General features: G+C 43.9%; 2 protein-coding genes, 1 long non-coding RNA gene and 1 other non-coding gene across 6 annotated transcripts in view; 1 reads left to right on the forward strand and 3 right to left on the reverse strand.

The window, feature by feature from the left end:
* Positions 1 to 5,482, reverse strand: part of AP2B1 (adaptor related protein complex 2 subunit beta 1) — a 147,275-nt gene extending 141,793 nt beyond the window's left edge. For both annotated transcript variants that reach the window (XM_054670950.1, XM_063798696.1), the window contains exon 1: positions 5,395 to 5,482. The gene's annotated coding sequence lies outside the window, so the exon portion shown is untranslated. The remainder of the gene's footprint in view (positions 1 to 5,394) is intronic.
* On the forward strand, positions 4,607 to 8,729 carry PEX12 (peroxisomal biogenesis factor 12). The gene is made up of 3 exons (XM_523610.8): positions 4,607 to 5,620; positions 5,925 to 6,478; positions 7,342 to 8,729. Exons 1-3 carry the CDS (start codon positions 5,495 to 5,497, stop codon positions 7,739 to 7,741), a joined length of 1,080 nt encoding a protein of 359 aa, XP_523610.2. The 5' UTR covers positions 4,607 to 5,494; the 3' UTR covers positions 7,742 to 8,729.
* A 481-nt stretch (positions 8,730 to 9,210) lies between these two features.
* LOC129137662 (uncharacterized) lies at positions 9,211 to 14,083 on the reverse strand. Of its 2 annotated transcripts, XR_008540387.2 has the most exons (3): positions 13,659 to 14,083; positions 13,445 to 13,550; positions 9,211 to 9,642 (listed from the first exon to the last, which is right to left on the reverse strand). It is a non-coding gene; the product is annotated as an uncharacterized LOC129137662 (long non-coding RNA). The 2 variants fall into 2 exon arrangements; XR_008540386.2 differs by lacking the exon at positions 13,445 to 13,550 and having other exon boundaries at positions 13,659 to 14,060.
* Positions 9,766 to 9,862, reverse strand: LOC112206159 (Z30 small nucleolar RNA). Its single transcript, XR_002940360.1, has one exon. It is a non-coding gene; the product is annotated as a Z30 small nucleolar RNA (small nucleolar RNA).
* Positions 14,084 to 15,410: the final 1,327 nt, after the last annotated feature.

The following is a 15,410-nucleotide window of genomic DNA, read 5'->3' on the forward strand; positions in this document are numbered from 1 at the left end:
GAAAGAGAGAGAGAGAGAGAGAGAGAGAGAAACTCGTTCAAGGTACAACTCCTAGCAGACAGAGGTAGATTTCGTAAAGATGTCATTAGAAAAATCTTCAAGAGGCTGGCCATGGTGGCTCATGCCTGTGATCACAGCACTTTGGGAGGCCAAGGCAGGTGGATCACCTGAGGTCAGGACTTTGAGCCCAGCCTGGCCAACATGGTGAAACCTGACTCTACTAAAAATACAAAAATTAGCCAGGCATGGTGGCACATGCCTGTAGTCTCAGGTACTAGGGAGGCTGAGGCAGGAGAATTACTTGAACCTGAGAGGAGGAGGTTGCAGTGAGCCGAAATCACGCCACTACATTTCAGCCTGGGCAATAAAGTAAGACTCCATCTCAAAAAAAAAAAAAAAGAAAAAGAAAAAGAAAAATATTTAAGAGCTTTGATTCATACCTCTCTGCTGTTCAAAAACTTTCATCAACTTCTCATTGCCTAACATGTTTGAAAGCTATTCTTCCCCCAGTTTCCTCCATCTATGTGCTCCTTTCTTTGGTTTTCTCATCTATAAAATGGAGGAAGATAGTAACATCTAATCATAATATTGAACAATGAAATAAATTACATGTAAAGCACTTAGAACTATGGCTGGCATATAGCATGGACTATGGAACTATTTCCTGTAATTGTGATTATTTTAATAAATTGCACTGAGCTGCTCAAGCCAGAAACCTAGGGGTCATTCCTGATTTCCCTTTCCTTCAACTGCCACATCCAATCCATCTCCAGTTGTCAATTCTACCTTTAAAATCTCAAAGCCGTAGCTGGGCGCTGTGGCTCACACCTGTAATCCCAGCACTTTGGGAGGCCGAGGCAGGTGGATCACAAAGTCAGGAGTTCGTGACCAGCCTGGCCAAGATGATGAAACCCCATCTCTACTAAAATTAGCCAGGCGTTGTGGTGGGCGCCTGTAATCTCAGCTACTCGGGAGGCTGAGGTACAGAACTGCTTGAACCCGGGAGGCAGAGGTTGCAGTGAGCCGAGATTGCGCCACTGCACTCCATCCTGGGCAACAGAGCAAGACTGTCTCAAAAAAAAAAAAAAAAAAAAAAAAAAAAAAAAAAAAAAAAAAACTCCAAGCCATCCAACTCCCTCTATTCAATCTCATAAATCCAAGCCACCATCACCTTTTGCCTAGACTATTAGAAGGCTATAAGTCTTCTCTCTACCATTCTCCACATAGTGGCCAGGTTGTTTAACTTTTTTGGATGTATAACATACATTTAAAAATGTGCATATCTGGCCTGATGTGGTGGCTCACACCCGTAATCCCAGCACTTTGGGAAGCTGAGGCAGGGGGATCACTTGAGGCCAGGAGTTTGAGACCAGCCTGGCCAACATGGCAAAACCCTGTCTCTACTAAAAATACAAAAATTAGCCGGGTGTGGTGGCACATGCATGTAGTCCCAGCTACTTGGGGGGTCTGAGGTGGGAGAATCACTTGAACCCGGGAGGCGGAGGTTGCAGTGAGCCGAGACTGTGCCACTGCACTCCAGCCTGGGCTACAGAGCCAGACTCTATCTCAAGAAAACAAAAACAAAAACAAAAACAAAAATGTGCATATATCATAAATGTAAAGCTTGATATAAATACTGCATACCCACAAAACCATCAGAGACATCTTTAAAAAAATATAAACCTGGCCAGGCACGGTGGCTCACGCCTGTAATCCTAGCACTTTGGGAGGCCAAGGTGGGCAGATCACAAGGTCAGGAGTTCAAGACCAGCCTGGCCAACATGGTGAAACCCCATCTCTACTAAAAATACAAAAATTAGCTGGGCATGTTGGCGGGCGCCTGTAATCCCAGCTACTTGGGAGGCTGTGGCAGGAGAATCGCTTGAACACAGGAGGCGGCGGTTGCAGTGAGTCATCATGCCATTGCACTCCAGCCTGGGCAACAAGAGTAAAACTCTGTTTCAAAAAAAAAAAAATATATATATATATATATATTTTAATATATGTATATATACACAAATATATATAAAATATATATAAATATATAATATATACAAATACATATTATATATTTATATATTTTATTTATATGTATATATTATATATTTGTATATATATTTTATATATATTTGTATATATATATTTTTATATATTTGTATATATTATATATATTATATATATTTGTATATATATTTTATATATATGTATATATATTTTATATATATATATATTTGTTTATATATATACCTGATCACACATCTCTGGTGTGTGAATCCTTCATTGGCTTCCCATTGCACTTGGGCTAAAATCCAGGGTCGTTCTCATGGCCTGTGAGTCCCTGCATGGTTTGGCCTGTCTACCTCTCTAACATCATTTTGTGCTTTTCAGTCACTGCTCATTTCCTCATCATTTCACCTTTTGCCAGTTATAATAGCCCTCAAACACACCAAGCTCTTTCCCACCTTAGGGTCTTCACAATACTCTTCCTTCTGCCTAATATTCTTTTCCCCAACTCCTCATATGGCTGGCTCCTCATAATTTAGGTCTTTGTTATGTCCTCAGAAGGGCATTCCGATTATCACGTCTAAAAGATTTGGGCCTCCCAGACCTCTTATTCGAGTTGCAAATTTCTTTTTTTTTTTTTTTTTTTGAGACAGAGTCTCACTCTGTCCCTCAGGCTGGAGTGCAGTGGTGTGACCTCAGCTCACTGCAACCTCCGCCTCCCGGGTTCAAGTGATTCTCCTGCCTCAGCCTCCAGAGTAGCTGGGATAACAGGCATCTGCCACCATGCACCACCACTCCAAGCTAATTTTTGTATTTTTAGTAGAGATGGGTTTTCGCCATGTCGGCTGGGCCGGTCTCAAACTCCTGACTTCGTGATCCACCCGTCTCAGCCTCCCAAAGTGCTGGGATTACAGGTATGAGCCACCACACCAGGCCCTACCTTTCCTTTTTCTTTTCTTTTTTCTGGAGATGGAGTCTCGCTCAGTTACCCAGGCTGGAGTGCAATGGTGCAATCTCGGCTCACCACAACCTCCGCTTCCAGGGTTCAAGCGATTCTCCTGCCTCAGCCTCCCGAGTAGCTGGGATTACAGGTATGTGCCACCACGCCCAGCTAATTTTTTGTATTTCTAGTACAGACAGGGTTTCTCCATGTTGGTCAGGCTGGTCATGACCTCTTGACCTCAGGTGATCCACCCGCCTCGGCCTCCCAAAGTGCTGGGATTATAGGCGTTCTTATGCCATACGTTTAGTTAACTTTTGGAGTACTTCCATGGGACTATCAATCAAGACATCTTGCCTTCCCCTGGCTAAGAGTGAAAGACAGGGTGGAGAGGGAACTTGAACCAAGAGAGGTCAGTCAAAATTTGTATCATGAGCAGAGTCACAAACAGAAATTGGTGGAAGCTCGTTCACTGCAACAACGTTGCCTGGATAAGAACTTCTAATTCCTCTTAGGCAGTCCCAATAGTATCGTTAAGTTCTTGTTCTTTCAGGGCTGGCTTTACTTATTTTGTGAGCTACTCCATACACTTCTAATAAATTCCGTTTTAGTTTAAATTAGCCTGTTTGTTTCTGTTGCTTGTAACCAAAGATCCCTAAGTGACAAAAATGTTTAATTTCCTGCTTGATTTAGTTGATGCTACCTCTCAACTTTGTATTTTTGCTATTCACTTAAGAAAAGCTTGTACATAACAGTTACTATTAAACAAGCACCTAATATGTATCCAGGTGCTTCATATGGATAAACTATGTCTAGTCTTAAAACTCTGTAAGGTAAAAATCATATATCAATATAATGTCTTTTGGTAGAGTAAAAAACACTTCTTGTAACTATAATTAAGGACAATTTGTAAGGTTTTCTCTCCTATTGGAATAACTAAATCCAAACCTTGTTTTTGAGGGTTCTCATTATGCAAACCAATTATTTTTATAACATAAGGGCCTCTAGGGCAGTAAACAATACCTTCTATTCCCAGCTATTTAGCCCAGAGGTGGCACTTCCTAGAGGAAGGGAGGAGAGGTGGAACTCTCATCCAAATTCAATAAGGCTGTGTCAGCCAACTTCAGCGACACAAAGCTGTACATAACATAAAAGCACTTTACAAACCTTAAGGTAAATCACATTCATTTTGGTATAAAAACGGCATGAAAGGAAACTGTCAAGTGTCCCCAGTGCATGCTAGTTACAATTCATAAAGCTCCCTCTGCGTTAGTACTGTATTCATATCGCTGGTGGTGACATATACAACTGTGTTCAAGGATGGAGACCATTTTCATCCAGTATAGCAAGTGCATGCAGTTATGCTTGAATATAGCCAAAACCTGGAAGACGTTAAACTACCAGCTTGGATGAAAATTAACCGTCTCAAGTACTGAGGAACAAGCATGAACCTTTCTCAATCCAATCATCTTTCCTTATAATTGGCGGCAATAAATCTAAGGCTCCTATCTCCTGCTATGTCGCTTTACATCATTTCTGGAAGGCTAAGACATATAAATTAACCACCATCCCTGCCGCGCGCGTACAGCAAAGTCCTTTCCACCTCCAGATTCCCTTCCTCCCTCCGCCCCTAGCTCCATCGCCTGCAGGAACACAGGGCTCAGCAACGGGCCCGAGCTCTGGCTCCCGGCGCCAGACGTCTGCGCGGTGCCCCAAACAGCTTGTCAAAAAGACCTCGCAGAGAGAGGTTCAGAGCTGTAGCTTTCCAGCGAGGCTACCATGCAGACCCAGCTACGAAAAGTAAACCAAACTAGCGGAGAATTCACAGCCAAAACCAGCCCACAAGGGCCCTCTTCTATTTCAGCGGGGCGGGAGCGGAAGTTCAGGTGGGTCATAGAGTTCTCTAGTTCTGGTTTCCGGACCGCATTCGGAACTAGAGCGCCTCTCTTCCGCCAGGCATCCCTGAGGTCCTGGTGGTTTCATTTCCGGGTGCGGCTTCTGTCATAAAGCGGAGACCTCCTTTCAAACGTGGCGTCGTGGGTTGTTTGCGCCTCGCCTGGGGTCAGCGAGCAAGGACGGGCGCGGGCGGGGATACTCAAAGCCAACAGCTGGAGTCAGCCCTCGTGTCCCGGGCTCACAGTGGCACGACTGAATCCTCAGAGTCGGCTGGCTTTTGAGCTCTCACGACTGGGGAGGAGGGGGCGTTTCTGGTTCGCAGCTCCAGAGGATTGCGTTCCTTCCCCCATACCTGTCCCCCACAGTCACGCTCTGCCCTGACGTGCAGCATTTGACAAGTTACCCCCTCGCCACATACTACTTCCACCCACGTCCGAGTTAACTTTGTTCTTAACCTTCTTGAGACTACCCTCGGCCTCCAGGTCTTTTTTTCCCAGTTCATTTTTGCCCGTAAGATTGAGTTTCGAATTTCAGATATCATGCAGAAAGTTTACCTTTAAGACTGAGCACCCATCTGATACTCTTCCTCCCGAAAAAGTTCATGCTCACGAGAGAGTTTGTGGGAACAGTGAAAGCCAGTACACGCAGGAAACTATGGCTGAGCACGGGGCTCACTTCACAGCTGCTTCTGTGGCCGATGACCAGCCATCCATCTTTGAGGTGGTAGCACAGGACAGTTTAATGACAGCAGTGAGACCCGCTCTTCAGCATGTGGTCAAGGTAAGGTATTAATTCTTGGAAAGGTTTTAGGGACAACTGGGTAAAAAACAAACGAATAATTTGTGCTTATTTGGTAGCCTAGCGTTTGAAATAGCCAATTTGCAAATAACTTGTATCCCATGACTTAAGAGTTACTGAGTCTCTGTTATGTGTAGAGACCTGTACTGAATACCCAGCATTTCAGGGTCCAAAAGTGACTTATTTAAGACAAATTGTGTAGACTTTAGAGGAAAAGGGGGAATGTAAATAGGTGTAGAACTTGTGTAATGGAATGAATTTCACTTATTGCTTTATTTTGCTTTAGGTTCTTGCAGAATCAAATCCCACCCACTATGGCTTCTTGTGGAGGTGGTTTGATGAAATCTTTACTCTGCTAGATCTTCTGCTCCAGCAACATTATCTGTCTAGAACCAGTGCCTCATTTTCTGAAAACTTTTACGGCTTAAAGAGAATTGTAATGGGGGACACTCACAAGTCTCAGAGATTGGCTAGTGCTGGTCTCCCAAAGCAGCAGCTTTGGAAATCTATTATGTTCCTGGTTCTTCTTCCCTATCTGAAAGTGAAGCTGGAGAAGCTGGTTTCTAGCCTGAGAGAAGAGGATGAATATTCTATTCATCCCCCTTCTTCCCGCTGGAAACGATTTTACAGAGCCTTCCTGGCAGCCTACCCATTTGTGAACATGGCCTGGGAAGGATGGTTTCTTGTACAACAACTTCGATACATCCTAGGAAAAGCTCAGCATCACTCACCACTGCTGAGGCTGGCTGGAGTTCAGCTAGGTCGACTGACAGTTCAGGATATACAAGCTCTGGAGCACAAACCAGCTAAGGCCAGCATGATGCAGCGTCCAGCCAGGAGGTAAGGCCTTAACATTTCCAAAAGAGCTTTAGTTAGTAAATTCGAAAATCTTATCCCAGTTTTGTAAAATTCACCTCCCTGTTAACTTTGTGGCATTTCATAGAATCATAGAAAAGCGATTCCTTGTGTCCATAAAACAAGGACTGTCATCCTGGTAACCTTCACCATTCTAGGTATACTTTAGTGCATACTTGCTATGTCCCAGGCCCTGTACTAGGTGCTTGCTGTACGTAGATTATCTCAATCCTCAACACAACCCAATGAAGTAAATGTATTAGCTCACAGTTGAGGAAACTAAACCCAAGCAGTTAAGTACCTTGCCAAAGTCACGTAGGTACATAGTTAGAAGGTGGCAGAGCTGGGATTCAAACCAAATCAATACAATTCTAAAGACTGCTCTGTGAGCCACTGCACCCAGCCTAAGACTGTGCTCTTAATCATGATGCTGTGCTCCTTCTAGTTCATATTTGTGTTCTCCTACAAGTTCAAATATATACATTCCTCAATACTGCTAAGTTTTTTATTAAGTGAATTGGGGTTTTTTTTTTTTTCTGGATCAGTATCTTCCACTAAAAAAAGGGAAGAGGTCTATATAATCAAATTCTCTACTGATTTATCTTTCAAAACACAAAACCAAACCCTAATCATGTTACTAAAAACAAAGCTTAGCTCCTATGCTCCTAAAATATTGTAAGTTAGAATCACTTAGAATAGATCCTTAAGGAGATAGTACCAGTCTACCAACCATTCAGTCCCCCAGTGATTCTGATGAAAAATGTAAGAATTGCATTTATGTTAGTCACTTTGTAATGATACCTAAATAAAGTTTCTCTCTTTGCCTCCTTGTTCTTTTCTCCCAACAGTGTTAGTGAGAAGATAAAGTCAGCTCTGAAGAAAGCTGTTGGGGGTGTTGCCTTATCCCTGTCTACTGGCCTTTCTGTGGGTGTATTCTTCTTGCAGTTCCTTGACTGGTGGTACTCATCTGAAAATCAAGAAACCATCAAGTCATTGACTGCCCTGCCTACTCCACCACCACCTGTACACCTAGACTATAACTCTGATTCTCCCCTCTTACCCAAAATGAAGACTGTGTGCCCACTGTGTCGTAAAACCCGGGTGAATGATACTGTTCTTGCCACCTCTGGCTATGTGTTTTGTTACCGCTGTGTGTTTCATTATGTGAGGAGTCACCAAGCTTGTCCCATCACAGGTTATCCAACAGAAGTACAACATCTGATTAAACTCTACTCCCCTGAGAACTGAAAGGGAATCATGTCTTATCCTCACAACAAAAGTATTGCGCTGTAATGTCACAGAGCTGGTTTCAGCATGGTATTGAGTTGACACTTCTCAGCCTCAATTCATAACTATATGAACTTTAAATGATTATATGGATTTCTTTAAAAGGATATGCCCATTTGATCCTAACCTTTTAGCCTGCTCTCTAGAACCCTACTTACAGTTGACCAAGCTGCTTAAAGTAGAAGAATCAGACTGGCAGGGGATATGAGGGCCAGTGTAGAGATTAAACAGAATAATGAGTACACAAGTTTTTGCCTATCCCTTTCCTTAAAATATAAGAAATACAGAAGCTCTTAGGAAAAACCCAGGTTAGACCGCATAAAAAATAAAGTGAACAGTGAGGTGGTAGCAAGACTTCTTTTTAGAAAAGAAAGCATTTACCTGCCTGTCTGTAAGGTGGAAATTTCATCAGTTTGCAAACGATAAGAAATGTAGACCTGCTCTTGATAGAAATGCTTAGAAACACTTTGGGGGGGAAAAAAGCTCCTTCCATATACTGTGAGACATTTGTTAAGTGACATCTATTGTTTATCAGCTTTTAAGGATAAAAAAGGATATTTAAAAAGTTGGATATTTAGGATATTTGAGGATATTCCTTTATGAGCTCTCCATATCCTTCTTGAGAAACTGGTTAAAAAAGGAATAGGGGTTGAGTGTTACAGAGAGTAGTCTGAAGATTCCTGTGTAAAAGCAAAGCTAACAAGCAATGAAGAGATGAAGCAAAATACTAATCTAATTGTGTAAAGAAAGGATATTTTAATAAGTTCTTTCTGCTTGCTGCTAAGTTTGCTAAACTGTCATGAATTATTCTGGTTATTACTAAAGTTTCTATGAAACACTTAAGTAGATTTTAAGAATAAATGTTTCTGGAAAAGAACTTCTATGTTATGATTTTGTAGAAATGTAAAGATTACTTGAGGTGTTTAAAATAAATTTTTCATTCAGACTACCTTTGACTTTTTGAGGTGTTTTTATATTAACATTTTGCCAATTCAGTAGTTGGAACAAAAATCCTCTGCTCCAACAACAAGAATTCAGCCTCATGCAAAATACCTTGCATCAACTTAAGAAACACTTAAGTTGCCTGTGTAGGAGCATTTATGCCATTGGATTGGCAGACTGGTGAAAACATGGGTTAAAAAAAAATCATCACTAGAAGAGGAAGGATGAAAATGATTTTTAAGAGCCTCTGCTGACATAAGTGTTTTCCAATACTTTAACTCATTTTACCAGTTCAAAGCACATTCTCTGATAGCACAAAGGTGATAAAGCTAAAATTTTAAATAGAATATCCCATGGATTTTAACATTAAGACATTTATGATGTTAGTTGAGACAATAAAAAAATATTAAAACTTTTATATGCCATAAGAAAAGTATAATGAATTTTAAAATTCTCGTTAAACCTCAAAGGTTTTACCAAAGCAAATATCATGGTTAATTAAACATTTTTATTTATTTATTTTTTTTTACTGAGACAGAGTCTCACTCTGATGCCAAGGCTTGAGTGCAGTGGTGTGATCTCGGCTCACTGCAACCTCCACCTCCTGGGTTCAAACAATTCTGCCACCTCGCCTCCTAAGTAGCTGTGATTACAGGTGTGTGCCACCACGCCTGGCTAATTTTTGTATTTTTAGTAGAGGCGGGGTTTTGCCATGTTGGCCAGGCTGGTGTCGAACTCCTGACCTCAAGTGATCCGCCTGCCTTGGCCTCCCAAAGTGCTGGGATTACAGGCGTGAACCACTGTGCCTGGCCAATTAAACGTTTTTAATACAGTAATAAGTGAATAATAGAATTGAGCCAGATTCAGGATTGAAATGATGTCCTCCATGAAGAATTCAAAGCAAGAGTTTTCATCTCAACCTAAGGAGGAAAACATGAGAATATCAGTAATTCAAAAGAAAATAAAAGAAACATCTTAAACATAATAAAACCAGTGTCCAAACAGGATACAACACACCTGTGTGGAAAAACCACAATCAGAATCAGCTCAGAGAGAAGATTAAGAGATCATACCCTGGTCAAAGCCAACAGTGAAGCAATGGCAATACCAGGTCAGGCTCTACTTCACTCATCATCGCATCGCTGCATTTCATCTCCTTGTACTACCTAAGAGCAACCCAGTGCCCTAGTTTCACATCCAAGAAAACATAGGCTTACCTATGAAAAAAAATAAAGCCTTCTGTTCAGGTAAGTTTCAACCATGGGTTTCTAATTAATATTTCTTTTTTTTTTTTTTTTTTTTTAAGACAGGGTCTTACTCTGTCACCCAGGCTGGAGTGCAATGGCCTGATCATGGCTCACTGCAGTCTCAACCTCCCCAGGCTCAGATGATCATCCCACCTCAGCCTCCCAAGTAGCTGGGACTACAGTCACAGGCCACCACATCTGGCTAATTTTTGTACTTTTTGTAGAGACAGGGTTTTACCATGTTGTCCAGGCTGTTCTCAAACTCCTGGACTCAAGCAATCCACCTTCTCCAGCCTCCCAAAGTGCGTGGATTACAGGCGTGAGCCACCATGCCTGGCCTGTTTTCAATTAATATATATATATATTTTTATTTTGAGACAAGGTTTCACTCTTGTCAACCAGGCTGGAGTGCAGTGGTGTGATCATGGCTCACTGTAGCCTCAAACTCCTGGGCTCAGGTGATCCACCAGGTAGCTAGGACTACAGGTGCATGTCACCATCCCTGGCTAATTCTTTTTAAATTTTTGTAGAGACAGAGTCACGGTATGTTTCCCAGGCTGGTCTCAAACTCCTGGCTTCAAGTGATCCTCCTGCCTTGGCCTCCCAAAACCCTGGGATCACAGGCTTGAGCCCATAAGCCTGCCCTTAGCCTAGTTCAAAAGCAAAAGCTTTAGAAAATATATTTTCTTTTTAAAAATTTCTTTATTTTTTCTGGAGACAGGGTCTTGCCCTGTCACCTAGCCTGGAGTGCAGTGGCACGATCATGGCTCACTGTGGCCTCAAACTGCTGGGCTCAAGCAATCCTCCCACCCCAGCCTTCTGAGTAGCTGACATCTCAGGTGAGCACCACCACGCCCAGAGTCTTGCCATGTTGCCCAGGGTGGTCTCAAACTGCTGGGCTCAAGTGATCTTCCCTCTTTGGCCTTCCAAAGTGCTGGATTACAGGTGTGAGCTACTGTACCTGGCCTAGAAAAGATTTTTTTTTTTTTGAAATGGAGTCTCACTGTGTCGCCCAGGCTGGAGTGCAGTGGCGCAATCTTGGCTCACTGCAGTCTCAGCCTCCCAAATAGCTGGGACTACAGGCATGTGCCACCACGCCCAGCTAGTTTTTGTATTTTTAGTAGAGATGGGGTTTCACCATGTTGGCCAGGCTGGTCTTGAACTCCTGACCTCAAGTGATCTGCCAGCCTTGGCCTCCCAAAGTGCTGGGATTACAGGCATGAGCCACCACGCCGGGCCTAGAAAAGATTTTCTACTAAATTTCTTTATAAACTCCAGTTCATTTAATATGCAATTTGATTTATAATTCTTCTGCCAACAAAGATTAAAATTATAGTCATAAAAGTTTTTAAACTAGAATCTTTTATCTGAACAGTCCAAGAACCCAGAGAGGCTATGATTTGCCGAAGATCCATAGGAAATTAACTGCAGAGCTGGAAAGAGAACTTGAGGTATGATTACCAGATTTATATTTTTTCAGTAACAACTAAATAAAAGGTTCAATTTCATTTTTCTCTAGGGTACTACCTTTAGATTTACTAATGAGGAAGGACATGGAAGATAAAGCAGGGCAAAGCATGGGTAATTCACAATCTGAAAAATCAATTTGTGAATGAGAAACCTGACCTCCACTCCACTCCACTCCCTCACTCTGTCACCCAGGCTAGAGTGCAGTGGCACAATCTCGGCTCACTGCAACCTCTGCCTCCCGGGTTCAAGTGATTCTCCTGCCTCAGCCTCCCGAGTAGCTGAGGCTACAGGCGCGCACCACCACACCCAGCTAATTTTTGCACTTTTTAGTAGAGATGGGCTTTCACCATATTGGCCAGGCTGGTCTTGAACTCCTGACCTTGTGATCCACCCACCTCAACCTCCCAAGGTGCTGGGATTATGGGCGTGAGCCACCGCGCCTGGCCTCTTTATTTTATTTTTTGAGACAGATTCTCACTCTGTCACCCAGGCTGGAATGCAGTGGCACTATCTCAGCTCACTTTAGCCTCTGCCTCCTGGGTTCAAGCAGTCCTCCCACCTCAGCCTCCCAGGTAGCTGGGATTACAGGCGTGCACAACCAGGCCTAGCTAATTTTTGCATTTTCAGTAGAAATGGGGTTTTGCCATGTTGGCCAGGCTGGTCTTGAACTCCTGACTTCAAGTGATCCACCTGCCTTGGCCTCCCAGGTGCTGGGATTATAGGTGTGAGCCACCGTGCCGGGCCCCCAAACATATCTTACAGTCTAATCAACCCAGATTATTCCTTAGTCCTCATATTGGCTCTATTTGACCTTATGCCCTCCATCTAGAAAGTCTTTCCCCCTCTGTAGAAATCCTTCCTGTACTTCAAAATCCTATCCCTGCAGTTTGCAGCCCTTCAAAATGCCATCTTTTGCATGAAGCCTTTTTCCATCAATCCAACAGGGAGTATCTGTCCTCCTTCTGAATTATGAAAGCACCTTAATACCTGTTTTGTGGTACCTATTTCACTTTGTATTTTAAGATCCAGACAGCCAGCCTACCATGTAATTCAAGATCTTTACAAGTTGAATCCCTCCCTATCTGCTTCATCATCAGCTGGGCAAACCTCCCATGTGCTCCAGCCACATGCGGCAGGTACATTTTCCTAGTTCCTGGAGTGCTTTGCTTTCTCCACCCCTTTCCATGGGGAGAAAACCTAAGTACCCTTTTTTTTAAAGATTTTTAACATTATTTGGATTCTTAGTTTGTGGGAAAAGAGTAAGATAGACACATCTAGATTGTTATATAGCTCAGGCTTTTTAAGGGGGATATTTAAACACACAGTATATAACTTTAAAATGCCCAGGTGTGGGGGAGATTTGCCTTATCACTCAAAAAAAGGGTCAAGAGCAATCATTCCAAGTTTAGGTTGAAGTGGGTAAGATTACAGCCAGAGATTAAAAGCTCACACATCCATAAGCAAGGTCCCAGTCAGGCATCTGGAAGGGCAAAGGGATGGCTCTGTGCTGGCTGAGTAAAAGGCGCTTTCATGGAGGGATAAATACCCACCCTAAGTATACTTTTTAAACTTTACTCAAGGCCGGGAGCGGTGGCTTTGGCCTGTAATCCTAGCACTTTCGGAGGCCGAGGCGGGTGGATCACGAGGTCAGGAGTTCAAGACCAGCCTGGCCAACATGGTGAAACCCCATCTCTACTAAAAACGCAAAAATTAGCCGGGCGTGGTGGTGTGCGCTTGTAATCCCAGCTACTTGGGAGGCTTGAGGCTGAGAACTGCTTGAACCCGGGAGACGGCGGTTGCAGTGAGCCGAGATAGCGCCACTGGACTCCAACCTGGGAGGCAGAGCGAGACTCCCGTCTCAAAAAAAAAAAACAAAAAAACAAAAATAAACTTTACTCAAATATCACTTTCTGTTAAATGTCCTTAATTCCTTCAATCATCCCCCTCTTCTAACTCTCACAGCACTTTCTTCCACTACGGCACGCATCACACGCCAACTACTCACCAGTTCACGTTTTCCGCCCTCTCTGCCACTTGCTCAATCGCAGAGTTCCTAAAGAACCAGGACTATGTTCTACTAGTCTTTGTAGCCACTGCACTCGGAATGGTGCCTAGTACATAGGAATGAGCGTTTAATTCATTGAATGAGCGACTCTTCCTACTAAACCCTAAGCTCCTAGATTATAAAAGCATCAACACAAGTTATAAATCCGACTTACCTCCAACATTTCACGTAGGTAAAGACCATACCTCAAGCACCTCCAAGCCCTCATTTCCCCAGCCTCTACCTCATGGCCCTCTGCACAGCCATCTGCGCACAACCAGTGCTTACACACAGGAGGCCCTCAAAATAATACTAATAATCTAAGGTCCAAATCCCACGAACTCCCGGGAAGACTGAGAGTAAGGCCGGAGCCAAGGCTTGAACCAAACACCCAGGAAGGAATCTGCAGCCCGCTTTTCTAAGTCGTAAAACTCCTACGACCTGGACTCTCTCAGGAAGCCTGCTCCGGCCTGAGGAGGATGGAGGTAGCCAAGCTCTCCAGATTTCTGTCCCGGGCCAAACGTGCTTCCAGCGTCCCTCTCCTCTGCTTCTCCGCCCGGCTCAGGTCTTACAGCCTAGCGCGGCTCTCGCCGAACAACCAATCCCACGGCGGCCATCGGGTCACGTGGGCGCCCCTGAGGCGGGGCTGGTGCGAGGAGCAGCCAATCGAAGGCCGAGGCGAACGTCAGGGGTGGAGCAAAAGGGATGGCGGACGCATCTTTTCCGTCACCTCTTTGCGTCGCGGTCTCTATCCTGAGAGACCAGTCGCTTTCCAAGTTCTGAGCAATTCTTCCCCGCCCCCTCCACAATTCCCCGCCGTCGGCCGTCGGGGCGGCTGTTAGGCAGAGTGGTTTTGCCTGTACCCTGTTTCATAACTGGGAATGAGCATTTGAGGCAGGATTATAGTGTGTGTGCCCTGGGATTGCGGGAAGAAATGGTTTTGGGTTTTTTTTTTTTTTTTTTTTTGTGACAGGGTCTCACTCAAGTCGCCCAGGCTGGAGTGCAGTGGCGCGATCTCGGCTCACTGCCACTTCCGCCTCCCAGGCTCAGGCTATTCTCCTGCTTCGGCCTTCTGAGCAGCTTGGATTACAGGCAGGCGTCACCACGACCGGCTGGTTTTATTTATTTATTTATTTATTTATTTATTTATTTTCCTGAGATGGAGTTTCGCTCTGTCGCCCAGGCTGCAGTGTAGTGGCGCGATCTCGGCTCACTGCAACCTCCCCCTCCCAGGTTCAAGCGGTTCTCGTGCCTCAGCTTCCCGAGTAGCTGTATTACAGACACCCACCATCATGCCGGGCTAATTTTTGTACTTTTGTAGAGACGGGGTTTCAACGTGTTGGCCAGGCTGGTCTTGAACTCCTGACCTCAGGTGATCCTACCGCCTCGGCCTCCCACAGTGCTGGGATTACAGGCGTGAGCCACCGTGCCCGGCCTCAACTGTTTTTAGATTGGTGGGGGGCAGAGAGCGAAAGCAGGGAAAGCTATTGCAATGGTCCAGGTGAGAGCTAATAGGAGCTTAAATTAGACTGGCAGTGGAAATAGAGGAGTGGCATATGAAAGGCGAATGAGGATTGTGATGAATGTTAGACAGGAATGGGTAAAAGGACATGAAGAAGTAAAATGGAGAGTCTTCTGTACCAGACCCACTCAAGGCCTCTTTCGTTCGTTAAGGATTGGAGAGTTTAGACAGTGAAGACAATGTGCCTTTGCGCGTGCTATTTCCTCTACCTGCTTTATCTTTCTCCCATCCATCTCCCTTTCTCTCAACTTGTTGCTTTCTTTCTTTTTTTTTTTTTGAAATGAAAGGTCTCACATATTTATTACTGAACTCAGCCAACCAAAGCGTTCATAACAGATTCAGAGAGAAAAAATATGTCCCCAATAAAACATGTCCAACTCTCCAGATAGTGGTGACATTTTCAGG

The sequence above is a fragment of the Pan troglodytes genome, chromosome 19 (assembly GCF_028858775.2).
Source record: "Pan troglodytes isolate AG18354 chromosome 19, NHGRI_mPanTro3-v2.0_pri, whole genome shotgun sequence".
Lineage (NCBI taxonomy): Eukaryota > Metazoa > Chordata > Mammalia > Primates > Hominidae > Pan > Pan troglodytes.